Consider the following 27,422-nt stretch of genomic DNA (forward strand, 5'->3'; position numbering starts at 1 on the left):
AAACTTGGAAGAGTAAATTCTGAATGACCAGTTTGCCCAGTGCATTTGATTGCAGAGCAATCTTTTGCATTAGGCAAAGTGCAAATTTTAAAAGCTGAAAAACTTTAAATAATTATCCTCAAATCTTCTTTTGGCATCACCGGCTAACTGTGCGCCAGGGCATTGCAGCAAATTCCCCATCCCCACCAGAGGCGGTCACCCGCCATGTCATAAATGGTTTGAGCACCCACCCTACTATGCAAATGAGCTGATCCTAAGAAAACGGTCAGGATCAGAAAAGGCGGCAATAGGCAGGCGGAAGCACTGCCTGAAAAAGCTTCACCAGCATTGTGGCAAAAGAGAAATTCAGGTGACCTATTTTCATGGCATTACTTGGCTTCTGCCCAGAGGGCAATTTTCTGTTAGGCACCCAGATAAGTAGCAATGGCTTACTGTTATAGTGAACTTATATTCATTCAGGAGAGGCTAGTAGAAATTGTCACAATTTCACAATTTTCCACTTTGAAAACTGGTGAAGTACGATAGGCCAAAACATCAGCCTTTAATACCATGTTGCCCAGCAAAAATGGAAATTTTACTCTTGAAATAATGTAGGATTTTTTTTAAAACAACAACATTGAGGTAACTTTTTGACTGGGCTCCCAGTGGGGAGCCTTGCCATTGGGAGCTCATATTGGAAATTCAGGCATGCACTGCCCATGATTCTCTGACCATTTATTTAAACAACTGGAATTTTTTTGTGCCTGAATTCCAATATGCGTTGTCAATGGGGAGGCTGCCCACTAGAAGCAGGAAGTCAGAATATGACTCCTTAGAGGTGTTTAGACTCTGAAGTTTTTGTGCCACTAGATAGTCAAAGGACCTTATAATTTGCAAACCACCGATCGCTTCAATTCACTGTTTATTTACAGGAGGGTATTTCACTGGTGACCAGCCTGCAAGAAGATTGCAAAATGCTGTTCTAAACCTCTGTGCACAGGTAAGTTATAAACCATTGAACTGCTTACCATTTAGAATTAAGGTTAAATAAATACAATCTGGTTAAAGAAAAAATAACATAACAAATGCATAACAATTTCTGGAATTTTTTTAAGATATCTTCACATATGATTTTTAAAATTGAAAAATTGAAAAACAACTTATGTTTATGGGGAAATTATGCACTAGATTAGACACCAGCCTTTCTCCTCTGGAACTTGTGTTCAAATCCTACACAGACTGAGGAAGGAAAGTGTCTTCTCTTTGCTGGCTGTTAGGCCCCCATGTGAAATATGTTTGCACAAACTAAACTCAGTTCCAAGTAGACATTGGCCGACAGCACAAAGCCGCCCCAAATTTGGCACTAATCTCACTAGGAGAGACCACCAGATGGAAAAATGTCACATTGGTGTAATAAGAGATGCTCTTCTAAACTTAAAGCTGCGGCATATTTTTGGAGCAAAGAGCGAGCTATATTCTGTAACTTAACTGTGATACACCTGAACTACGATTGCTTAATGCTGAAGCTGATGCTGGGTGCCCAAAATGGAAAGCCCTTTCCCGGCACTAGAATCTCTCCGCTTGATGAGCACAAAAAAGGTCAGCAGTGTATATTTTTGCTGTGTTACTTTATTATAAATATTTCAAATAACTGCATTCATAAAATATCAAATAATTGTCCATAACAATTAACTGTACTGTTTAAGCCCAAACCTCACATTGTTACAATGCTCAACAAATACTCTGTGATTATGAAGAATTACTATTAAAAGACTGCTAAAATAAAACAAAAGATCAACACACAACTTCATTTTTCTTTCTGGTTTAAAAACAAGATCCAGTACGATCGTTGTTTCACAGTAAAAGTAATATTTGAAGCCTGACTAACAAGTACAATATTTATTTGTGTTAAAACAGCTGAAGGATGATTCAGTTGCTTTAGTGGATGTCCTTGCTCCTCCTGACTTTATTCTGAATTCACCAATTGGGAAAGCTGATGGAGAGGTAAAGCAAGTCTTGGTTATTTTCTCCCTCAGTACAGTAGCCTGTGCCTTTTTCACCTTATATTTCTGAATATACTATGTGAAGAAAGAGGTCAAGTAAGATTTATGACATAACAAGGTGCTCACCAATGTGCTGTAAGGAATTTCAAATTTATGAGCAACGCTACTAGCAACTCCATTAGGAATTTCATAGCTTGTCAAAACAAAATGGAAATTGAGCAATGAAACAGTGCCATTATTGAGTATTGGAGCTGTGATTTTAACATGGGTTTAAAAACTGTAAGTAAAGAAATTGGCAGGAGATTGATACTTAATGATTCCTTAACTATTAGTCTGCATTTAGAAAGAAATGCTTATTCTGCATTTACAATAAAATACTTAATTTAAAAATGGTGATTGTTGGTCTTAGGCCTTGACAAATCCGTTGAGTTTTCATAACAATAAAACAGTTTTTTTTAAACTTATTTACAGATGATATTTTTTATGTGTACATATTTCCCCCTTCCTCTTTTCTGATATCCCTGCACTTTCCCAGTACACTATCCATGGGCCAAGAGAGCAGACAGGTGACTTGCTAGGCATCTGCCATATTTGCACCGTCACAGCAGTGGGACGGAACTGCAATGTCCACATTACATTCATCCAAGATTCATCCCCAAGTCAGTGTGTGCAGGTATCCTGGGTGATTAGCCCTCTGTCTTTGCTTATTTCCATGTTGAGAAAAACCTAGCCTTCACTTGCTGGTCCAAACTTTAAAAAAAATTATTCTCGGGATGTGGACATCATTGGCAAAGTCGGCATTTATTGCCCATTCCTGGTTGCCCTTGAGAAAGTGGTGGTGGGCCTTCTTCTTGAACAGCTGGAGTCCATGTAGTGAAGGTACTCCCACAAAGCTGTTAGGTTAAGGAGTTCCAGGATTTTGAGCTACCGACGATGAAAGAAAAGCAATATATTTCCAAGTCAGGATGGAGTGTAACTTGGATGGAAACTTGCACCTGCTGCCCTTGTTCTTCTAGATGATAAAGGTTGCAGGCTAGAAATTCGGCTCTGTAGCGCCTGATTTTTCGGTGCTACGGGTGTAGTTTTGTGATGAAAATGGCATCTGCACCATGCAGGCACACTTCTGGTGCATGCCGCACCGGACACCATCTTGGTGAGGAGGGTAGGGCGGGCGTTAGGAGCATGCGCTGGAAGTATGCAGAATAGGAAGATCGTGACGTCAATCAGCGTGCAACACTGATTTGATGCCAGCGCTGCCATGTTTGTCACCATTGCTGGAACTAATGCCCTGTTCTAACCTTGCATAACTGAACATGCATTCAGCAGCAGCAAGGACCCCCGCAGCAATATTTAAAGGGATCAGCAACCACACTAAGGTTAGTTGCTGATTAATTTCTACTGGCTCTGTGTAAGTTTGGGGAACAGTTTGGAGCTTTCCAGAGTTGTTTAAAGTTGGTGAGGTGACTGGGAGTGGTGCTGCAAGTGGAGAAGGCCTTGCTTCTGACTTCAAGGGTTCTGGTCAGACCACTTGCTCCCAGTCATGGGTGCTCCAGTTGTCACCCCCTTGGCCTGCAGCATGACAGGGAGATGGAGCAGAGGCAGCGAAGAAGAGGACAAGCTGCTTGCAGAGGGAGGAGGAGGAGCAGGGAGAAGGGCTCTCAGCAGGAAGCCTTACCCACCTAGGGTCTTCCCAGAGCAATTCTCTTACCTCAGCCTCAGCCAGGAGCAGTGTGTGATGCATCTACACTTTACGAAGGAGGTGCTCACAGAATTCTGCCACCTCTTGCAACCAGGCCCACAGCGTCACACCAGGGCAAGGTCAGCGCTGCCAGTCGCTGTGAAGGTGACCGTAGCATTGAAATTCCTCGCGTCGGGATCCTTCCAGGCTGGAACAAGCGACATCTGTAACATCTCCCAGTTCGCTGTCCACTGCTGCATAAGAGAAAGAAAGAAAAGAAAGACTTGCATTTATATAGTGCCTTTCATAACCAGCGGACGTCTCAAAGCGCTTTACAGCCAATGAAGTACTTTTGAAGTGGGTCACTGTTGTAATGTAGGAAACACGGCAGCCAATTTGCACATAGCAAGCTCCCACAAACAACAATGTGATAATGACCAGATAATCTGTTTTTGTTATGGTGGTTGAGGGATAAATATTGGCCAGGACACCAGGGATAACTCCACTGCTCTTCTTCAAAATAGTGCCATGGGATCTTTTGCGTCCACCTGAGAGAGCAGACGGAGCCTCGGTTTAATGTCTCATCTGAAAGACGCCACCTCTGACAATGCAGCACTTCCTCAGTACTGCCCTGGAGTGTCAGCCTAGCTTTATGGGGTGGAGCCACAGCTGACACTGTCAGAGAGGTGACAGACGCTCTTTATGCCAGGAGAGGGGACTTCATTGTCTTCTCTCTGACTAGAGAGAAGCAGGCAGAGCGTGCACATGGCTTTGCCAAGATAGCGGGCTTCCCCATGGTGCAAGTCGCCATTGACTGCACGCACGTGGCTTTGCAGGTGCCACATCTAAATACTGAGATGTACCGCAGCCACAACGGTTACCACTTGCTAAATGTGCAGTTGGTGTGCAGCCATGCTCAGAACATCATGATAATGAATGCCCGGTATCCTGGCAGCAGTCATGATGCTTTTATTCTGCGCCAGTCCGCTGTTCCCTCAGTCTTTGAGCCACCACGACAAAGCAGAGGGTGGTTACTGGGCAACAAGGGCTATCCGCTGATCACCTGGCTCATGACTCCGCTCCCAACCACATCACACGTGGGCAGCATACAGTGAGAGCCATGCTGCCACATGGAATCTGTTAGAGCAGATCATTGGCATCCTTAAACAATGCTTTCGCTGCCTGGTCTGCTCTGGAGGAGCCCTGCAGTACTCACCAGAGCGCATCTCAAGATTTGTCATGGTCTGCTGCATGCTCCACAACCTCGCCATCGTGAGAACACAGCCCTTGCCGCCAGGCATATGGAGACCAGCTGAGAAGGAAGAGAAGAAAGAGGAAGCGGGAAATGAGGAGGAGGAAACGGAAGAGGAGGAAGTGGAAAGGAGGAAGTAGCCCAGACAGCCCCTTTCTGCCCGAGCTGTCTGTGATCGACTCATCCAACTGCAGTACCAGTTAACGCAACCCCAATTTCCCTTTCAGCATTAGCCCCATACCTTCCCTTCCCACTATTACTGACCATCACAGCGTCCTCTTGGCCACAATGCTGAAATAAAAGCCACCACAAAAGAAACATTCACATCAATCCATCCAGTTTTACATAACAAAGTCAACTAATCACCCTTTTACATTCCCTTAGTGCCTGTCTTCAGTGTGCCTTTGCCTTTCCTAGTGCTCCTACAAGGTGCTACCCCAGTGGCTGCAGCACGGTTGGAGGAAGGCTGCTGACTTTCAGTGAGGGAGACTGCAGAAGACTGAGAGAGGACAGCAGACTTGTGCTCTACGGAGCCACTGTCACTTCCCGGGGTGGCGCCACAGCATTCCCAAGCCATCTGTTGGAGGACGGATTGCTGAACTGCTGTGACACCCTGCAAGCCCCTTTCCACACTGGTAAACGCAGCCACGATGGCAGCAGTCTGAGCTTGCGTGGCAGCAGTTGAGCCTGCATGAGAGCAATCTGAGCTTCCACTGCAGCAATCAGATGTTGGGTGGGTTCTGCTTATGCTACAATGGAAGCTGAGGCATCGCCCATCAGTCGCTGCATCATGGTTGGGTCCACAGGTGCACTAATGGAGTTGCCCATCACTTCCATGCTAAGAAATCATGGGCTCCAAGCTCTACGCAAAGCTCTGTGCAAGTTTGGTGCATGACTCCTCCATGCTCCTTGACATTGCACTCAGGCTTTTTGGCAGGCCTGCCAATGCACCAAGCATTTCATTGTGCGTAGCCATCAGCATTTTTCTGTAGGTCACCCCATCAAAGTCCTTATCTGAGTCCTGTACAGCAGAACTTGTGTGTGACCTCGCCCTCCGGGGAGCTGGCACTGCGCTACCCTTTCCCCCTGCCCTGGCTGCAGGCCACTCGTGCCTGATGACTCATCACGTGCAGATCCCACCTCTAAGCTACCCTCTAAAGTCTGCGCAGTGCCAGTATCTGAGCTGGTGGCTGCGAGTGTCGGATCGAGTGACAGTGTTGCTTCTTCTTTATCACTCTCCTCTTCCTCTTCTTGCACCACTGACTGATCAGCTTGGATTTCTTGGGTCTCTGAAATGAGAAATGCACATGGGTAGGGTTGCGGTGAGGGAAAGCAAGAGGTGCATGCTTAGCCTTGTGCAACTTGTAAATCAGAAGAGATTGTAGGCTGAGGGAGAAGTGGGATGTGAGAAGGAGGATACCGGCATCTTGTATTCTTTCAGTCCCGCCGCTGGCCAGGGGCTCAGGGATGCCCTTACCAATGGCCAGCACCGTCTCCTCTATGGGGATCAGGTTATGTAGACGTGCCTGTCCCTTGCCGGTTAGGTCCTGTTGGCGCCGGTTGTAAGCCACCATTTCCTGCAAGAGAAAGGGAAATGTGTCAATGAGCATGGTGCAATGTGTTTGGGTGATATGCTTATCATGGTTGAATAAGAACATAAGAACATAAGAAATAGGAGCAGGAGTAGGCCAATCGGCCCCTCGAGCCTGCTCCGCCATTTAATAAGATCATGGCTGATCTGATCCTAACCGCCAATCTACTATCACAGAACCATCTCCTGAATCTAACATAATTAGACACACGAAATAGGAGCAGGATCAGGCTACACGACCCCTGGGCCCGCTCCGCTACCCACAGGGCCATGTCCGATCCGAACCTAGACTCATGTCCAAATTCCTGCCCGCTCCCCGTAACCCTTAATTCCCTTTACTTCTAGGAAACTGTCTATTTCTGTTTTAAATTTATGTAATGATGTAGCTTCTACAGCTTTTTGGGGCAGCATATTCCATGGACCTACCACCCTCTGAGTGAAGTAGTTCCTCCTCATCTCAGTTTTGAAAGAGCAGCCCCTTATTCTAAGACTATGCCCCCTAGTTCTAGTTTCACCCATCATCGGGAACATCCTCCCCGCATCCACCCGATCCAACCCCTTCACAATCTTATATGTTTCAATAAGATCGCCTCTCATTCTTCTGAACTCCAATGAGTAGAGTCCCAATCTACTCAACCTCTCCTCATATGTCCATCCCCTCATCCCCAGGATTAACCGAGTGAACCTTCTTTGTACTGACTCGAGAGCAAGTATGTCTTTTCTTAAGTATGGACACCAAAACTGTATGCAGTATTCCAGGTGCGGTCTCACCAGTACCTTGTACAACTGAAGCAATACATCCCTATTTTTATATTCTATCCCCCTAGCAATGAAAGCCAACATTCCATTGGCCTTCTTAATCACTTGCTGCACCTGCATACTAACCTTTTGAGTTTCGTGCACCAGGACCCCCAGATCCCTTTGTACTTCAGTACTTTCCAGTTTCTTGCCATTAAGATAATAGCTTGCTCTACGATTTTTCCTGCCAAAGTGCATAACCTCACACTTTCCAGTATTGTATTCCATCTGCCAAATCTCTGCCCACTTACTTAGCCTGTCTATGTCCCCTTGCAGGTTTTTTATGTCCTCCTCACTCACTACTTTCCCTCCCATCTTAGTATAGCTGACAGTGTGTGCAAGCTGTGAGATGTGGGTGTGAGACTTGCCGCTGTGGCAAGTGTGGCAAGAGATTGTTGCTAGGTGAGTGATGGGGGTATGGCGCATTGGGCAGTGTGTGAGGCTAGTGGTGCAGATGGTGGGATATGGCATTTGAAGATGAATTCATTGACCTTGACCACTTGTGTGAGGTCATTAAACTTCTTCCTGAACTACATCCAGATCCTCGGAGCTAAACTGCTGGCATTCACCACAGCGGCTATCTGCTCCCATTGGATTTTACACATTTGCCAGCACCTCTCTCCTTGAGTTGTCCTCTTGCGCCAAGGCCTCCAGTACTGCATCGGAAAACCTTGGTGCATGCAGGTACAGCAAGTAATCAAAAAGGCAAATGGGATGTTGGCCTTTATTTCAAAGGGGTTGGAGTATAAAAGCAGGGAAGCTCTGCTACAACTGTACAAGGTATTGGTGAGACCACACCTTGAGTACTGTGTACAGTTTTGGTCTCCTTATTTAAGAAAGGATATACTTGCATTGGAGGCAGTTCAGAGACGATTCACTAGGTTAATTCCAGAGACGAGGGGATTGACTCATGAGGAAAGGTTGAGCAGGCTGGGCCTATAATCATTGGAATTTAGAAGAATGAGGGGTGATCTTATTGAAACATATAAGATACTGAGGGGTCACGACAAGGTAGACGCAGAGAGGATGTTTCCCCTCATGGGGAAATCTAGAACTCGGGGGCACAGTTTTAGAATAAAGGGTCGCCCTTTTAGAACTGAGATGAGGAGGAATTTCTTCTCTCAGAGGGTCGTAAATATGTGGAATTCTCTGCCCCAGAGAGCTGTGAAGGCTGGGCCATTAAATACATTTAAGGTGGAGATAGACAAATTTTTGCAAGATAAGGGAGTGAAGGGTTATGGGGAGCGGACGGGGAAGTGGCTTTGAGCCCAAGATCAGCCATGAACTTATTGAATGGCGGAGCAGGCTCGAGGGGCCAAGTGGCCTAATCCTGCTCCTATTTCTTATGTTCTTATGTTTTTATGCTCTCTCCCCTGTTGTGACATCATTGGTGTTTTTTCCTCCTCTCACTCTCTTCCCCAGCTAGTTGAAGGAGCAGCTGCAGGCAGCATGCACTTTCCCTTTAAGAGGAGCAGACTGCCTTTAAGTAGTGCAGGCTAGCTTTAATTGGTGCCAGCCTCGCACAAACTTGGGCCCCCTGCTGAGTGCTCCATCACTCAACAGTGCATTCAGCGCTGGGCTGAACGGTGCAATCATGCTACTCAACAGGCAGTACGAAAGCACATTACGATCCCTGCGCCTGTTTTAGGGGAAAACGAATTTCTAGGCCAGGGTGTTTAGGAGGCGCTGCTGAAGTATCCTTGGAAAGTTTGTATGGTGCATCTTGTAGATAGTACACACTGCAGCCACAGTATGTGGGTGGTGGAGCAGGTGGATGTTTAGGCTCGTGGATGAAGTGCCGATCAGGTGGACTGCTTTGTCCTGGATGGTAATGAGCCTCTTGAGTGTTGCTGCAGCTGCACCTATCCAGGCAACTGGAGAGTATTCCATCAGACTTGTGCCTTGTAGGTGATGGAGAGGCTTTGGGAAGTCACTCGCCACAGAATACCCATTCTATGACCTGCGGTGGTAACTGCGGCATTTATGTGGCTAGTCCAGTTGAGTTTCTGGTCAGTGATGACTCTCCAGGATATTTATGGGAACATAGGATCAGGAGTAGGCCACTTAGCCCCTCGAGCCTGTTTCTCCTTTCAATGAGATCATGGATGATCTGCGATCTAACTCCATATACCCACCTTTGGCCCATATCCCTTGATACCCTTGGATAATAAAATATCAATTTCAGTTTTAAAATGAACAATTGATCTAGCATCAATTGCTGTTTGCGGAAGAGAGTTCCAAACTTCTCCCACCCTTTGTGTGTAGAAGTGTTTCCTAATTTCACTCCTGAAAGGTCTGGCTCTAATTTTTAGACTATGCCCCCTAGTCCTAGAATCCCCAACCAGCGGAAATAGTTTCTCTCTATCTACCCTATCTGTTCCCTTTAATATCTTGAAAACTTTGATCAGATCACCCCTTAACCTAAATTCCAGGGAATACAGCCCTAATTTGTGCAATCTCTCGCGTAACAACTTTTGGAGTCTGGGTATCACTCCCTCCGAGGCCAATATATCCTTCTTACGGTGTGGTGCCCAGAACTGCTCACAGTACTCCAGGTGTGGTCTAACCAGGGCTTTGTATAGCTACTTCTACCCTCCTGTATTCTAGACCTCCAGATATAAAGGCTAGCATTCCATTAGCCTTTTTGATTATTTTCTGTACCTGTTCATGACATTTTAATGATCTATGTACCTGGACCACCAAGTCTCTTTGGACTTCCACTGTTCTTAGCTTTTCACCATTTAAAAAGTGCCCTGCTCTATCCTTTTTTGGTCCAAAGTGGATGACCTCACATTTGCCTATATTGAAATCTATTTACAGGAAACTTTGTGATATCCGGCACCGACGGGACCGAGCCTTTGCCGTCCCATCAAAACTGCCGGACAAACCAGCGCTAATGTTAAAACATATGGAAGCTTTTGAGCTCCGTATCTAGCAACAAACCCTGTTGCTTAGCAACAGCTTCTAAACAGTCGGCCGTAGCTTGCAAGCGTCTCTGTAGCTAAGCAACAGCTTTAGCTAGACCTTGCAGAGCCTGACTGGTGAAAAAAAAGCAACGAAAAGAAAAAAAACTTACTGAACCGACTCCTGAATTTTGCTGGTGGCTTGAGCATTCTGGACATTTAACCTCCGGATAAACCAAAGTTTCCTGTACCACAATTTTTCCCATTCGCTTAATCTATCAATATCTTTGTAATTTTATGCTTTCGTCTGCATTGCCTACAATGCCGTCTATCTTTGTGTCACTGGCAAATTTGGATATGTGGCTTTCTATGCCATCATCTAATTCGCTAATAATTACTGTGAATAGTTGAGGCCTCAACACAGATCCCTGTGGGACACCACTAGTCACATCCTGTCAATTAGAGTACCTGCCCATTATCCCTGCTCTCTGTCTCCTACCGCTTAGCCAATTTCCTAACCAGGTCAATAATTTGCCTTCAGTTCTATGGGCTTTAACCTTAGTTAACAGTCTCTTATGCGGGACTTTATCAGATGCCTTCTGGAAGTCCATATAAATAACATCCATAGACATTCCTCTGTCCACTACTTTAGTCACCTCTTAAAAATTCAATCAGGTTTGTCAGACATGACCTACCCTTTACAAATCCATGCTGGCTCTCTCTGATCAGCTGAAAATTTTCAAGGTGTTAAGTCACCCTATCCTTAATTATAGACTCTAGTAATTTCCCAACAACAACTGGTCTATAATTCCCTGGGTTCCCTCGATCACCATTCTAAATTGTGAAGTGACATGTGTAGTTTTCCAATCTAAAGGGACGGTTCCTGAATCGTGAGAACTTTGAAAGATTATAGTTAGAGCATCTGCAATGGGCTTAACTACTTCCTTTAAAACCCTGGGATGGAAACCATCTGGTCCTGAGGATTTGTCACTCTTTAATGCCATTATTTTCTTCATTACTGCTATTTTGCTTGCGTTAATTTTATTGAGTCCCTGTCCCTGATTCAATATTAGTTTCCTTGAGATTTTCGGCATGCTGTACTGTAAATACTGACGCAAAGTAATTATTCAACATGGCCACCATTTCCTTATCATTGACAATATTACCGTTATCAGTTTTCAAGGGGCCGACATTGCTCCTGACCAACCTCTTTTTACTAATATAATTGTAAAAAAAAATTGTGTTGATTTTGATAACCCGTTCAAGTTTCTTCTCATACTTCCTTTTTGTAGATCTTACTAGCTGTTATTTTTTGTATCTTTCCCATTCACCAGGATCTTTGCTTATTTTTGCATTTGTGTATGCTTTTTCTTAGTTTTATGCTGTCCCTCACCTCCTTAGTCGTCCATGGCTGTTTTTTTTGGCAAGTAGAGCTCTTGCCCCTCAGGGGTAAAAACTGGTTCTGTATCACATTCAATTATTTTTTGAACACCTCCCACTGATATTCTGTCATTTTACCCATTAACAGATCTCCCCAGTTTACTATGGACAGTTTCTGTCTCATCCCGTTGAAGTCGGCCTTACCTAAATCTAGAATGAGTACCTGTTTCGCGTTTCTCCCTTTCAAACACTATGTTGAACTCGATCACGTTATGATCGTATTGGATAAATGCTCACACACCATTAGGCTGTTGACTAAATCTGGTTCATTACTCATTACTAAATATAAAACGGCATGTCCCCTTGTTGGTTCTAGGACATATTGTTGTAGAAAACTATCCCGGAGACACTCAAGAAATTATGGTAGTGGATTCGGCAATAGTAATGCCATTGAATGGCATGTGGAGGTAGTTAGGCTCCTCTTGTTGGAGATAGTCATTGCCTATTACTGGTATGTCGCCAATGTTACACGCCATTTATTAGCCCAAGTCTGGATTTTGTCCAGGTCTTGCTGCATACGGATATGGACTGCTGCACTATCTGAGGATTTGCAAATGGAACTGAACATTATGCAATCAACAGCAAACAGCCCCACTTCTGACCTTATAATGGAGGGAAGGTCATTGATGAAGCAGCTGAAGATAGTTGGGCCAGGAAAACTGCCCTGAAGAACTCCTGCAGCGATGTCCTGGGGCTGAGGTGATTGGCCTCCCACAATCACAACCATCTTATTTTGTGCTAGGTATGACTCAAGCCACTGGAGAGTTTTCCCCCGATCCCCATCGACTTTAGTTTTACTAATACTCCTTGGTGCCACATTCAGTCTGCAGCACTACACCTAGGATGTTGTCAGGGACTGTAGCCTTTGCTCTGTTCAGTGCACACAGTTGTTTCTTGATGTCATGTGGAGTGAATCAAATTGTCTAAAGTCTGGTATCTGTCATGGTGGGGACCTCAGGATGAGGTCTAGAAGGATCATCAACTTGGCACTTCTGGCTGAAGATGGTTGCAAATGGTTCAACCATGACCTTTGCACACATGTTGTGGGCTCTGTCATCGTTGATGAATTGGGATGTTCATGGAGCCTCCTCATCCCTCTAGTTGCTTAATTGTGCGCCACCATTCACAATTGCATGTGGCAAGGTTGTAGAGCATTGGCCTGATACATTGGTTGTGCTATCGCTTAACTTTGTCTATAGCATGTTGCTTTCACTCTTTAGCATACATATAGTCCTGTGTTGTAGCTTCAGGTTGGCATCTCATTTTCAGGTAAGCCTGGCTCTGCTCCCGGCATGCATTTCTACACTCCTCATTGAACTACTGTTGGTTATCTGGCTTGATAGCGATAGAGGAGTGAGGGATATGCTGGGCCATGAAGTTACGGATTGTGTGGTGTGCAATTCTACTACTGCTGATGACCCACAGCGCCTCATGGATGCCCAGTTTTGAGCTGCTAGATCTGTTCTTAATCTATCCAACTTAGCACAGTGGTAGTGCCACACAATAGTTTAGAGGGTGTCCTCAGTGGGAAGACAGGACTTCTGGTGGTCACTACTACTAATGCTGTTATGAACGGACGTATCTACAACAGGTAGATTGCTGAGGATGAAATCAAGTAGGTTATTCCCTGATGCAAGCGCAGTCTGGCAGCTATATACTTCAGGACTTGGCCAGCTCTGTCAGTGGTGGTACTATAGGGTTGCCAACTCTGGTTGGAGACATTCCTGGAGGTTTGATCACGTGACATTCTGACCACATGGCATCTAGCCATGTGATGTCTGATCACGTAACATTGGATCACAGGATCAAATATTTATCCCATTCCCTTTGAAATGAAGTTTTAGTCTCTACCTCAATAACCACATGTGGTGAAGGATCCCATGGTCTAATAGCCCTCAGTTCAAGAACCTTCCTTCTCGCTTCCCCCTTGTTCCTTCCAGTGAAAATCCTTGGTTTTGGTTCCCTAGTTCCCCATTCAGCCACCAGTGGAAACAATCTTTCACTATTTACCTACAGTAAGGTCCCCTTTACTGGCTGCTCATCTCTCAGCGCCGCTCCCATTCACCACGTTGCTGCTGCTCCCGGCTCTGCAGCAAATGCTGGACCCCATGCCCACCCCAGTCTCCCTCTCTTGCCGAGCGTTTATTCCTCAGCCCTCATCTGTCCCCAAGCTGCCATTTCCCAGTACCCATCTCTTTCCCCCCTCACGATTTCAGACCCCCTCCCCTCCGATTTCAGCCTCCCCCGCCCCGATTCCCCATTTCCCCCGGCCCAACACAGCTCTCTGAGTGTCGGCACTGAACAGCAGCTGGTGACAAGCTCCATGGAAAAGGCTGCAAAATGATTCTGTTTAAAATAACCGTGGTTTAACTTCATTCTGATTCTCAACGCCAGACTAACAGTTAATAATTATTTACAATACCTCACATAAGTATCTGTTGTTCATGTGGTTGCACAGCGGTGGGAAATTTTACTTGCTTATCTCCCGAGCTGCTGGAGGCAACACTTGGGGTGGTAACCCCCGATTCCGGGAAACTCCTGGTCATTCGTGGAGGGTTGGGAACCTTATGGTAATGGTCACTGAAGTCCCGTCCCCCCCCGCCCCCCAAAGTATATTCTCCTTCCTCCAAGTGGTGTTCAGCAGGGAGGAGTACTGAATCATCAGCTGAGGGAGGGTGGGAGGTGGTAATCAGCAGGAGGTTTGCCCTTGTTTGATCTGAAGTCATGAAACTTCATGGGGTCCAGTGTCAATATTGAGGACTTCCAGGACCACTCTACGTGCCTCTACACCACTGTGCCGCCAGTTATTGATTTTATTTGGGACGTCTTTGTTTGAGGAGGGCATGTTGCTCATAGAATTATAGGGGGCAGTTTTAACCCCCAAAAACGGGCGGGTTTGGGTCGGGTGGGATGTTAAAATGTTAAAAATCTGAATCCCGACCTAACCTGCCCACTTCCAGTTTTAACAGAGGCGGGGCAGGAGGCCGGCAAACAACCCGCTCACAGGAGGAGGGTTGGCAATTTAAATATTATATTGAGGCTGGGAGCCTCACATTTAAACACCATTTTAAATTTAACCCCGGCTGGCTGAGTTTTCCGGGCCTTGGGAAACCCAGCGGCTAAAGGGAGGTGAGGACTGCTGGCTCCAGGAGATAAGTGCCCTTTCACTTACCTGCTGGATCCAGTTTATCTGCTTCACCCACCCACCCCAATCGAAAACCTCCCGACCCTTCCAATCTCCGCCGCCTCTTCTAATCTCTCCCCTGACCCTTCCAATCTCCAGAAGGCCTCCGATCTACCCCCTGCTCGATCTTGCCTCTGGCCTCCGAACTCCCCCCTGCTCCGGCCTCTGAACTGCCTTCTAACCTCCGATCTGCCTTCTGGCCTCCGATCTCCCTTCCCCCACCCCCCCGTCCCCACACACCTGCCTCTGATCTGCCTTTTGGCCTCCAATCTCCCTTCCCCCCGCCTCCCCCCCCACTCCAGACCACAATCTTGCCTCTGGCCTCCGATCTCTCCTCGCTCCAGCCTCTGATCTGCCTTCTGGTCTCTGATCTCCCCCTCCCCCCCGCTCCAGACCACAATCTTGCTTCTAGCCTCCGATCTGCCTTCTGGCTTCTGATCTCCCTACCCTGCTCTGGACCCCGATCTTCCTCCCCACCACCCCCCCCCCCCCCCGCCACCCACAACGGCCTTTCCGATTGTTAAATTCGGCAGGACCTGCAGGAAACCCGTTCTTCCAAGTTTCCCAACTTCAAAGCAGCCCCCGCTCCCTCCCCGCCTATGATTTAATATCCAGCCCATTCAATCTTACAGCACAGAAGGAGACCATTTGTCCCATCGTGCTTGTTCCAGCTCTTTGAAAGAGCTGTCCATTTTAGTCCCACACCCCTGTTTTTCCCCATAACCCTGCAAATTAGTCCTCTTCAAATCCATGTCCAATTGCTTTTTGAAAGTTCCTATGGAATCTGCTTCCACCACCCTTTCAGGTAGTACATCCCAGACTTTAACAACCCTCTGCATGAAAAAAATTCTCATCATTTGTCTTCCAGTTCTTTTGCCAATTATTTTAAATCTATGACCTCTGGTTCCGAACCACTTGCCAGAGGAAAAAGTTTCTCCCTACTTGCTCTATCAAAACCCCTCATAATTTTGAATACCTCTATTAGGTCTTCCCTTAACCTTCTCTGCTCTAAGGAGAACAATCCCAGCTTCTCCAGTCTCTTCACATAACTGAAGTCCCTCATCCCTGGTATCATCCTGGTAAACCCCCTCTGTACCCTCTTCAAGGCCTTGACATCCTTCTTAAAGTGTGGTGTCCAGAATTGTATACAACACTCCAGCTGAGACCTAACCAGTGATTTGTAAAGGTTTAGCATAACTTTTTTGTTTTTGTATTCAATGCCCCTATTTACAAAGACAAGTATCCCTTACGCTTTCTTAACCGCCTTATCAACTTGCCCTGCCACCTTCAAAGATTTGTGAATATGCATCCCCAGGTCTCTCTGCTCTTGCACCCCCTCAAAATAGTACCATTTAGAGTATACTTAAAACAAGTAATCATTCAGAATATTTTACTCTTTTGTGCTCATCCTCAGTTTCAAGCCTATTTGCATCATTTGCAATTTTCACTTTTTCTGCAACTGCCCTCTTATTGTTATGGTACTGAAAGGGTTTTTTTTACAGTTACCTTCAGACTCTGCTACTACGCGTTTTCAAGGCCTCTCTTTTCCCTCGGATCAGCCTTAAAGGAGGGAATTTTTTCCTGGAAAAAACGAGTGGGTTTGGAGTGTGGGGGTAGTTAAATTGTTAAAAATCGGAATACCAACCTGAACCTGCCTCCAACCCGCCTACTTCCGGTTTTAATGGAGGCGGGACGGAGGCAGGCAGCCAACCCGCTCCCGGGAGGCGGGACGTCAATTTAAATATTTTAATAAGGCTGGAAGCCTCTTTAACCACCATTTTGTTTTTTTAACTCTAGCTGGTTGGGTTTTACACACTTCGGAAAAACCCGGCAGTTACAGCAAGGCGAGGACTGCTGGATCCAGGATGTAAGTGCCTTTACACCTACTTCCTGGATCCAGGGACCCTATCCAACCCACCCCCCGCAATCAGAGACACCCCACAAGGCCTTTGATTGCCTTCCCAGACCAGCCCCCCACCGCCCCCCCCCCCGATGATCTTGAGGGCGGCCACGATCCTCTGGTGGCCGGCTCTAATCTGCCCTTCCCTCCCACAATCCTCCGGAGGCCCCGATGCTCATAGTTCTCCTGCCCCAATTGTCCAGAGTCCACAATCCTCATTGATCCCCCGCACCCCCCCCCCTCCCCCCCCGATTCTCCAGGGGCCGGCACCGGCCCCTACCCGATCCCTTCCTCCCTCTTCTGTACGGGCTTGTGCCGCAGTCCGACCCGGCCGGAGCCAGCCAACCTCTCCATCTGGGAAACAGAGGCTTCAGATTCAAATTAGGCTCTGCCGTTAAAGTCGGTAGGACCTGCGGGAAACCCGGTCTACCGGGTGTCCCGCCCGCATCGGAGCCTCCCGCCCCAACCCGCCTTCCCCATGAAAATCCAGCCCAAAGTGTTTCTGCATTGTCTCATATTCATCCCAGTGAACTCCTGTTTTCTCTCTGCAGAAATGGTAGAAGTCGTTTTTCCTCTTTATGGCACTTTAAATCTGTTTGCTAATCCATTTAGGGTCACATTTCTTCAGTTTGAGCTTGTTAATTTTTGTCATGTATTTATCCTGAATGCTAACATTATAGTTTTAACGTTATTCCATTTGTCTTCTACTGAAGTGTTGTTGAACAATCCTCCCTCAATCCATTTGCTTTAGTGATTCCTTCATTTCATTGAACAGAGCCCCTTTTAAGTTATATACCTGGCTTCTGGTATTAGCAGAATTGCTTCGGAGTGAAACCAAGCATTCATTCGCGATCTTGTGATGGAATCCCTAAATCTCGGGATTTTTTGGGGGGGAAAAACACCAATTTGCACATGCGGGGAAAAAAATACGTAATTTGCCCAAATTGGAATATTTTTTAATGAGATTTAGGCGTTTCTGTATTCAGGAGGTAAGTTAACTATCTCATCTCTGCAGGCACAATCTGCTAAAATATTTGAAGGGGCATTCCTCCAAGTTGTTAGCTACTCCTTCTCATCTCTGGAATATGAATCACTTGCATGTGATGTGATAAAGACCCCAAACATGGCATTCTGCTCCTTCAAAACGGACTGACTGAAATCTCCTTAAACAGGAATGTTTCTTCCCTTTATTCAGAGAGCTGCTAATTCTCTGAATTAATTTTAAGGCAGTAATCTAATCTGATGCATTCAGGCAATACAACAAAATGCAAACTGATTACAAGTATAATTTAAAACTCCAAATTTGCCACAAAATGACTTAAGGATACATATTTATATTAAATGTACATTTTAAGTGTGATTTTCCCATTGGAGGCGGGTTTCAGTTTGGGTGGGTTCCAAACCCACCTCCACTGTCAGGTGGGAAAAATTTGCGATTTTCCCCTAATTGGCCAGTTAATTTCAGAGGTGTGGGTTCCCCTGGGCCAATTAGTCTTTTGGGACTGAAACTCGACTCTGCTGACGTCACTTATCCACCTTCATTTAAGGGCTGCTTGCTGCCTTGGCTCATTCCACTGGTTTTTGGTCGATGGTGCACCACCTCCAAACTTTTATCTCCTTGAAGAATGGCCAGCTCCAAGGCAAGGGCCTCCCCGAGGTTCTCGGATGAGGCACTGGGTATGTTGGTTGAGGGGGCGAGAGCTAGCAGGGAGGTGCTCTTCTCCTCATCTGGGAGGAAGAAACCAAGGCTGTGTGGGTCCAGCTGGCAAGGGATATAACCTCCAGATCTGTGTGCAGATTGGGTGATTGATTCTGTTTATTGATGAGTGCATCCCTTGCATCATGGGCAGCCATGTGCTCGCGTGCTGCCGCTGCTGCTGGTAGATACGCCGCCGATCGATCCTCCTCCTTATCTGAGGAGGCTATGAACTGAGCCACTTGCTCATCAGGAAGCTGCAAGCCACGACGCTGTGCCATGTTGTGCAGTGCACAGCAGACCACGACCATTCTGGAGACCCTGGCTGCTGAATACTGCAGGGCTCCACGTGGTCTGTCAAGGCATCGGAATCGCATCTTCAGCAAGCCATGGTTTGCTCGATGATGGGCCTGGTCGAAATGTGGCTGGCGTTGTAGCGCTCCTCAGCCTCGTTAGCTGGCCTCCTGAGCGGCGTCATTAGCCACTTCTTCAGGGGGGTAGCCCTTGTCACCAAGGAGCCATCCGTTAAGTTGGTTTGGCGGATTGAAGAACAGAGGAACACTAAAGTTCCACAGGATGAAAGAGTCATGGCAACTATCACAGAACTTGGCGCAAACATGCAAAATCTCCTTCTTGTGGTTACACACCAGCTGTGTGCTAAGGGAGTGGATGCCCTTGCGGTTGACAAAGATATCTGGGTTTTGATGGGGTGTCCTAAGGGCCACATGTGTGCAGTCTATGACGCCCTGCACCATTGGCAAGCCTGCCATATTTGCAAAGCCAACTGAACGCACGGTTATACTTGCTTGATCCCTTGAAAAGTGGATGTAATTGTGCACCTTAGCGAAAAGGCATCGGTAACCTGCGTGATGCAACTGTGGGTGGCTGACTGGGAGATGCCACTGATGATCCCTGGAAGGAGCCTGAGGCAAAAAAGTTGAGTGCAATGGTGACTTTGGCAGCCACTGGTAAGGGGTGTCCACCCGCTCCTCTGGGCTCCAGGTGTTGGTGCAGCAGTGCGTAGATGTCTCCAACAACCTCTCGCGAAAGTCTCAGCCTCCGTTGGCACTGCTGCTCAGTCATGTTGTGGTAGCTCATCCTCTGTCTGTAAACCCTGTGTTGGGGGGTATCTCCTGCGGCGACGTGCTTCCATGCGCTGGCGCCTTCTGCCCTGTGCAGCATCAGGTGGGTGAGCAGGAGGTTGGGGCTCTTGCTGCTGAGCTGCCTGGTTCTGCTGCTGCCATGGCTGCTCCTCATCCGCATTTGAGGTCCATGGTGAACGGAAATAAATGGTTCCCATGCTGCTGGCAGATACCTCCATTGGGGAAGCGCTCAGTCCAAGTGGGGAGAGGGTCTTCCAAGGAAGTCCCACAGTGGAGAGATAGAAGCTGCAGCACCTCCGACTTCGGTAGGCCTGCTGAAAGTGCTGAAAGACCTGTGGTACAAAAGTTCTGCCACCTGCAACTGCTCCCTGATGAAAGCTCTGTTTTAATGGTGGAGCTGCAGCTGTGAGGAGGCCACCCACTTGTCAACCCGCCAGGATTAGCTGGCGTGGTTTAGGAAGGTCGTGCAACACGCACAAAATGTGGCAAAATAACAAAGGCCTGTCAAAATAGGATTATAGAGGCCCTTAATGACTATTTAAGGGTCTTAACTATCTCTCTCGACTGATGGAGGCGGGACCGAATCGCACCCATTAAACCTGCCTCCGGCAAAATTGCGCAGAGGCGAGTTGAAGGCAGGTTCCGAACCCGCCCTCACTTTTTGCGATTTTGCCAACTGTCCCGTCTCCAAACCCACCTCCTCGGGGCTGGGAAAATCGGCCCCTTTGTTTGAGAGAGTGATTTTATTCTGTTTTATGGGTACACGATGTCAATTCTAAGAACTTAAGAATTAGGAGTAGGAGTAGACTGTACGGCCCTTAGAGCCTGCTGATCTTCGACCTCAACTCCACTTTCCAACCCGATCTCCATATCCCTTGATTCTCCGAGAGTCCAAAGATCTATCCATCTCAGCCTTGAATATACTCAATGATTCAGCAGCCACAGCCCTTTCATAGAATCATAGAATGGTTACAGCACAGAAGGAGGCCATTCGGCCCGTCAAGTCCGTGCCGGCTCTCTGCAAGAGCACTTTAGCTAGTCCCACTCCCCCGCCCTTTCCCCGTAGCCCTGCAATTTTTTTCTTTCAGGTACTTATCCAATCTCCTGTGAAAAGTTTTTCCTCATGTCGCCTTTGATTCTTTTGCCAATCACCTTAAAACTTTGTCCTCTGGTTCTCGACAATTCTGCCAATGGGAACAGTTTCTCTCTATCTACTCTGTCTCGATCCCTCATGATTTTAAACACCTCTGTCAAATCTCCTCTCAACCTTCTCTGCTCTAAGGAGAACAACCCCATCTTCTCGAGTCTATCCACGTAACTGAAGTCCCTCGTCCCTGGAATAATTCTTGTGAATCTTTTCTGCACCATCTCTAAGGCCTTCACATCGTTCCTAAAGTGCGGTGCCCAGAAATGGATACAATACTCCAGTTGAGGCCGAACCAGTGTTTTATAAAGGTTCATCATAACTTCCTTGCTTTTGTACTCTATGCCTCTATTTATGAAGCCCAGGGTCCCGTATGCATTTTTAACCACTTTCTCAATCTGCCCTGCCACTTTCAGTGATTTGTACACATATACCCCCAGGTCTCTCTGTTCATACACCCCCCTTTAGAATTGTACCCTTTAGTTCTTTTCTGTGTTAAATTTCATCTGCCACGTGTCCGTCCATTTCACCAGCCTGTCTATGTCTTCCGGAAGTCTATCACTAGCCTCCTCACTGTTCACTATACATCCAAGTTTTGTGTCATCTGCAAATTTTGAAATTGTGCCCTGTAGTCATTAATATATATCAAGAAAAGCAGTGGTCCTAGTACCGACCCCTGGGGAACACCACTGTATACCTTCCTCCAGTCCGAAAAACAACCGTTCACAACTACTCTGTTTCCTGTCACTTAGCCAATTTCATATCCATGTTGCCACTGTCCCTTTTATTCCATGGACTTCAACTTTGCTGGCAGGCCTATTATGTGGGACTTTATCAAATGTCTTTTGGAAATCCATGTACACCACGTCAACCGCATTGCCCTCATCAGCCCTCTGTTACCTCATCAAAAAACTCGATCAAGTTAGTTAAACACGATTTGCCTTTAACAAATCCATGCTGGATTTCTTTAATTAATCCACACTTGTCCAAGTGACTGTTAATTTTGCCCCTGATTATCATTTCTAAAAGCTTCCACACTACCGAGGCCTGTAGTTGCTGGGTTTATCCTTATATCCTTTTTTGAACAAGGGTGTAATGTTTGCAATTCTCCAGTCCTCTTTCACCACCCCTGTATCTAAGGAGGATTGGAAGATTATGGCCAGTACCTCTGCGATTTCCACCATAACTTCCCTCAGCATCCTAGGATGCATCCCATCCGGTCCTGGTGGCTTATCTACTTTTAAGTACAGCCAGCCATTCTAGTACCTCTTTATCAATTTTTATCCCATCCAGTATCTCCACTACCTCTTCTTTCACTATGACTTTGGCAGCATCTTCTTCATTGCTGAAGACAAATGCAAAGTACTCATTTAGTACCTCAGCCATGCCCTCTGCCTCCATGCGTAGGTCTCCATTTTGGTCCCTAATCGACCTCGCCCCTCCTCTTACTACAGGAAACTGTGCTATCCGGCACCGACGGCTGTTGCCGTTCCCTCAAAACTGCCGGACACACCAGCTCTAATGTTGAAAGATACGGAAGCTTTTGAGCTCCATATCTGTCAACAAACCCTGTTGCTTAGCAACAGCTTCTAAACAGTCCAGGCGTCTCTGTAGCGTCTCTGTAGCTTAGCAACAGCTTCAGCAGACCTTGCAGAGCTTGACTGTTGAGGAAAAAAGCAACGAGAAGAAAATAAACCTAACGAAAACGGCTCCTGATTTTTGCCGGTGGCTCGAGCATTCCGGACAGTTAGCCTCCGGATAACACCAAGTTTCCTGTACCTCTTTACTATTTATATGCCTATAGAAGACTTTTGAATTCATTTTACGTTAGCTGCCAATCTATTCTCATACTCTCTCTTTGCCCCTCTTATTTTCTTTTTCACTTTCCCTCTGAACTTTCTATATTCAACCTGATTCTCATTTGTATCCTCAACCTGACATTGTCATACACACTCTTTTTCTGCTTCATCTTACTCTCTATCTCTATCGTCATCCAAGGAGCTCTGACTTTGGTTGCTGTACCTTTCCCCCTCGTGCGAATGTACCTCGACTGTACCCGAAGCATCTCTTTAAAGGCAGCCCATTGTTCGATTTCAGTTTTGCCTACCAATCTTCGATTCCAATTTACCCGGGCCAGATCCGTTCTCAACCCACTGAAATTGGCCTTCCTCCAATTAAGTATTTTTTACTCTACATTGCGCCCTGTCATTTTCCATAGCTAATCTAAACCTTATGATACTATGATCATTGTTCCCTAAATGTTCCCCTACTGACACTTGCTCGACTTGACTCACCTCATTCCCCAGAACCAGATCCAGCAATGCGTCCTTCCTCGTTGGGCCAGAAACGTACTGATCAAGAAAGTTCTCCTGAACACACTTCAAAAGTTCTTCCCCCTCTCTGCCCTTTACACCATTTCTATCCCAATCAATATTAGGATAGTTGAAGTCCCCCATTATCACTACTCTATAGTTCTTGTACCTCTCTGTAATTTCCCTGCAAATTTGCTCCTCTATATCCTTCCAACTATTTGGTGGCCTATAGAATAAACCTAGTAGTGTAATGGCACCTCTATTATTTCTTAACTCTAACCAAATAGATTCTGCCCTTGACCCCTCCAGGGCATCCTCTCTCTCCAGCACTGTAACATTCTCCCTAACCAATAGAGTCATAGGCCTAGAAATTCGGTTGGTAGCGCCTAAAGAGACCTAGGATTGGGGCGATACCCTATGTTGGGGCGGTCGCTATGAAGATAGCGACAACTCGCATATTGACTATACATTTAACGCCTGCGCTAAGTGTTTGCGCGCGCACGCAAGCAGCTCATGACATCATTTCAGTGTGCAACGCCTTTTGGGAGCGCCTGAGCGCATATTGGGTGGCGCCCGGAGCCTTAACGCCTAGCGCTATTAGTGACAGTTCGAGGGAACGCTAGCATGCCCTTCTCGGAGTAGGGGGGCGCTATTTAAAGGGGACAGCTCTAGTGCAGAAGCTTCAGCCACTTGGCCTGCTCATTGCGATCGTTGCTGGAGAGAGTTGGCGAGCTACTGTGGAGCAGAGTTTTGGGAATTTAGCTTTAGAGTACTTGGGACCTTCAAACCTGTCCGGAGCAGTTGGAGCACTACACCTAACAGCCTTTTGACCAACTGGCATCGGAATGGGAGCTGCTTTGGAGGGCGACGGCCTCATGGCCCAACACTGTGAAGGGGCAGAGAGACGGCGGGAGAGAGGGCCGGGATTGGCCAGAAGGAGGAGGGGCAATGGAGGTCGGCCAATCCGACGGTATGCTGCGAGGGTCTTTAGGCAGCAGGTGTCAAGCCTTGACATGTCGGAGGAGCAGTGTTTGCGAAGGCTCCGATTCTGGAGGGACATTGTTACTGACCTGTGCCACCTGCTTGCTGAGGATCTGCAGCCGCGTGAACGGTGCAGGACCTCTCTGTCCGTGTTCGCTAAACTGACTGATGGCCTCAATTTTTATGCCAACGGATCCTTTCAGTCAGCCATTGGGGACATTGCGACTATCGCTCAGGTTGCAGTCCACTGTTGCATCCGGCAAGTTACAGATGCCCTTTATAGGCGAAGGCGTCAATTCATGACCTTCCCTCTGACCCTGCACAAGCAGGCGGAGCGCACGCAGGGTATCGCTTCTATTGCGGACTTCCCCATGGTGCAGGGGGCGACTGACAGCACACACGTGGCTTTGAGGGCGCCATGCCAGCATCCTTAGGACTTCCGCAACCGCAAGGGGTTCCACTCCCTCAACGTGCAGCTGGCCTGTGACCACCGCCAAATCATCATGGCAGTCAACGTGCATTTCCCAGGGTGCAGCCACGATGCCTTTATCCTGCGGTTGACCTCAGTTTGTTACCTTTTTGAGGGGCTGGCTCGAACACGAGGCTGGCTTACTGGGGACAAGGGCTATCCTCTCTACCCATGGCTGATGACAACACTCCGTGTGGCCGACACCCCAGCAGAAGAGCTGATCAACAGTGGCCATCAGGCGACCAGGCACAGTGAACAGCACACTATTGGTGTTCTCAAAAAGCGTTTCCGATGTCTGGAACATTCGAGGGGATCCCTGCAGTACTCGCCGGAGCAAGTGGGACACATCGTCGTCGTCTGCTGCATGCTCCACAACTTGGCGAATCGACGCCCCCAGCCAATTCCACCTGTCCCTCAACGACCAGCAGAGCAGGCGGAGGAGGAGGAGGAGGAAGAGCAGGCGGAGGAGGAGGATGAGGAGGAGGACGAAGAGCAGGCGGAGGAGGAGGAGGAGGAGGAAGAGCAGGAGGAGGAGGAGGAGGAAGATGGAAGGGCTCCTGAAAGTGGAAGGGCCATATGTCAGAGGCTCATCAGGACTAGTTTCGAGACCCCTCTGGCGGAATGATGAGAGTCTTAACTCCTGCGCACTTTGGATGTTTGACGGCCTCCGAATGCCAGCATCACTGAAAGTAGTCACGTGCACCATGCCACATTGAAACTTCTGTTTATTTTCACAAAAGTCTTTCATTACAGCAAAACAACGTCATGTCAACAGAAACCATAAGTAACAAAATAACTGTGAACTCTTCGGCAAAGCCGCAAAACTCAACAAACCTTCTGCAAATATAACAACAGGTGAGGGTGTCCTTGAATTTGGACAAAGAAACGTCTCAGCACCTCCCTCTACAACTGGCCCCTTGAGGGAGAACGACTTCTCTTTCGCGGCCGGCCCCTTCCCTCCCTGCTGCTCCTACGTAATTGGACCCCAGTGGCGGGCTCAAGGCTGGGGGACGCCTGCTGACTGTGTGGAAGCGCAGAAGCCCCTGAGGGACGGCCTGGCCGACCTCTGGGCTTGGAGGGTGCGGACGCAGGATGCTTGATCTGACCATGGCTGGAAGCAGTGTGCCCTGCAGGTGGTGGCAGCTGCACTGCAGACGTCCCAGTGCTGGCATGTGCAATGGTCTCCTGCCGAGAGAGGACACCTGCACCATGGTCGGATGACACACTGGCTATCTGAGGGGACCGGCTCGGCTCATCCGCCACAATCGCATGCTCCACTGATTCCTGGCCTTGTATGGGACTGGAAGGGCCCGGGGTGATCCTAACTGATGCAGAGAGGGTGGCTGCAGTGAGAGATCGCGTTGCCTCAATCTGGGTGTGGACGAGCCCAGCAAGTGACTGCGTGGCAACAGTGAGGACCTGTGTGCCAGGTGCCAGTGCTTCGGAGAAGCCCTGGACAGTTCTTTCCATTGCTTCGGACAAGGCAGGTGCCGACCGCTCCACTGCCTCGGACAAGCCCTGGACAGACCTTTCCAGGGATTGTCCGAAGCCCTGAACAGTCCTTTCCATAGCGGCCTCAAAGCCCTGGACAGTCCTCTCCATTGTTGGGCCGAAGCCCTGGATAGTCCTCTCCATTGTTGGCCCGAAGCCCTGGATAGACCTGTCCATTGTTGCCCCGAAGCCCTGGATAGACCTGTCCATTGTTGCCCCAAAGCCCTGGAGAGTCCTCTCCATTCTTGCCCCGAAGTCCAACATACTCTTAGCCAGTGAATCTATTGACTGAGGCATCTTCTCCACTGCAGCCATCAGCTCCGTGTGTCTGAGCCGGGCCTGTTTGCTCATTTCACCCAGGCGACGCGCCTCCTCTGCACTCTGAGCAGCAGTCATAACTACCTGCCTTGCCCTCCGGGGAGACGGTGGCCGAACTTGCCTATCCCCCTTGCGTTGCTGCATGCCGCTTGTTCCGGCAACTGGTTCATCCTCAGAGCCTCCCCCCCACCTCCCCTCCAGGGGACTACTATCCCCAGTCTGCAGATGTGTCCGCTCCCCGGATTCTGCAATGGCTGGTCCAGATTCCTCCTGCTCCTCGCCTCCGGTGGCACTGGCACTGGCAGCTTCAGTGCGTTGAGCCCGAGTTGGTGCTGATTCATCTGAACGCAGGGAGGTGGAAGAGTGGCTTTAGCAAAAGGACAGGTTTGCGGAAAGGCATGCCAGATTGCAGCAAGGCTCTGACATGGCTGCACACTGAGGAAGCATGCTGGCGGGGGGACCAAGTGGAAGACAACAGGTGAAAAAGGTGAGAGTCTTACCCTCGCTGTCGGAAATGGGGTCGGCAGATGCAGTGGTCACAGGACCAGACAGACGTCCTCCAAGTGTCTGGTGCACTCTCTCCTCCAGATCCGTGAGAGGGACCACTTGTGGAGGCCCGCCACCAGTTTGAAAGTGGTCCCTTCGCCTGGCCGCCAGCTTGGCCTGGAGAGGAAAGAAGGGGAAGTTGTGTTACATGAGGCCTTGAGACATCATCGCATGCCCCCCATGGTGAAAGAGCCCTTACATGAGGCCTTGAGACATCATCGCATGCCCCCCATGGTGAAAGAGCCCTTACATGAGGCCTTGAGACATCTGTCCATGTGTGTGCCCAGAAAGGGCCATGGGTGCTTGCTGACAGATGGCCATTGGGGCATCATGGCAACAGGGTGCCCGAAGTCAGCTGCAGATGGAGGGAATCAGAAGTTTGCTAAACCATCACTCACCCTAACGATCCGTGTGAGGTCGTTGAATTTCTTCCTGCACTGAACAGGGGTCCTGGTCGCCATGCTGCTGGAGTTGACCCTCACAGCAACCTCCCTCCAAGATCGTCGGTAAGCCTTCTGATTCGGCCTCTTGCCATTGTCCGGATACAGGACATCTCGACGGCGTTCAACTGCAGCCACCAACTGGTCCAGAGCCTCAGTGCTGAAGCGCTCTGCTCTCTGTCTAACCTTCTCCA

General features: G+C 48.0%; 1 protein-coding gene across 5 annotated transcripts in view; it reads left to right on the forward strand.

The window, feature by feature from the left end:
* The window catches only part of acox3 (acyl-CoA oxidase 3, pristanoyl), a 307,072-nt gene that overhangs the window by 269,563 nt on the left and 10,087 nt on the right, over positions 1 to 27,422 (forward strand). For 4 of the 5 annotated variants that reach the window (XM_085962200.1, XM_085962203.1, XM_085962201.1 and 1 more), the window contains 2 exons: positions 912 to 979; positions 1,897 to 1,983. The exons of the other annotated variant lie outside the window; for it this stretch is intronic. In XM_085962200.1, the coding sequence (XP_085818326.1) occupies positions 912 to 979; positions 1,897 to 1,983 (155 nt within the window). Of the gene's footprint in view, positions 1 to 911; positions 980 to 1,896; positions 1,984 to 27,422 lie in introns of those variants that run through there. 5 annotated transcript variants of the gene reach the window in all.

This window comes from Somniosus microcephalus, chromosome 2 (assembly GCF_052327205.1).
Source record: "Somniosus microcephalus isolate GS21.2 chromosome 2, FLI_Smic_1.0, whole genome shotgun sequence".
NCBI lineage: Eukaryota > Metazoa > Chordata > Chondrichthyes > Squaliformes > Somniosidae > Somniosus > Somniosus microcephalus.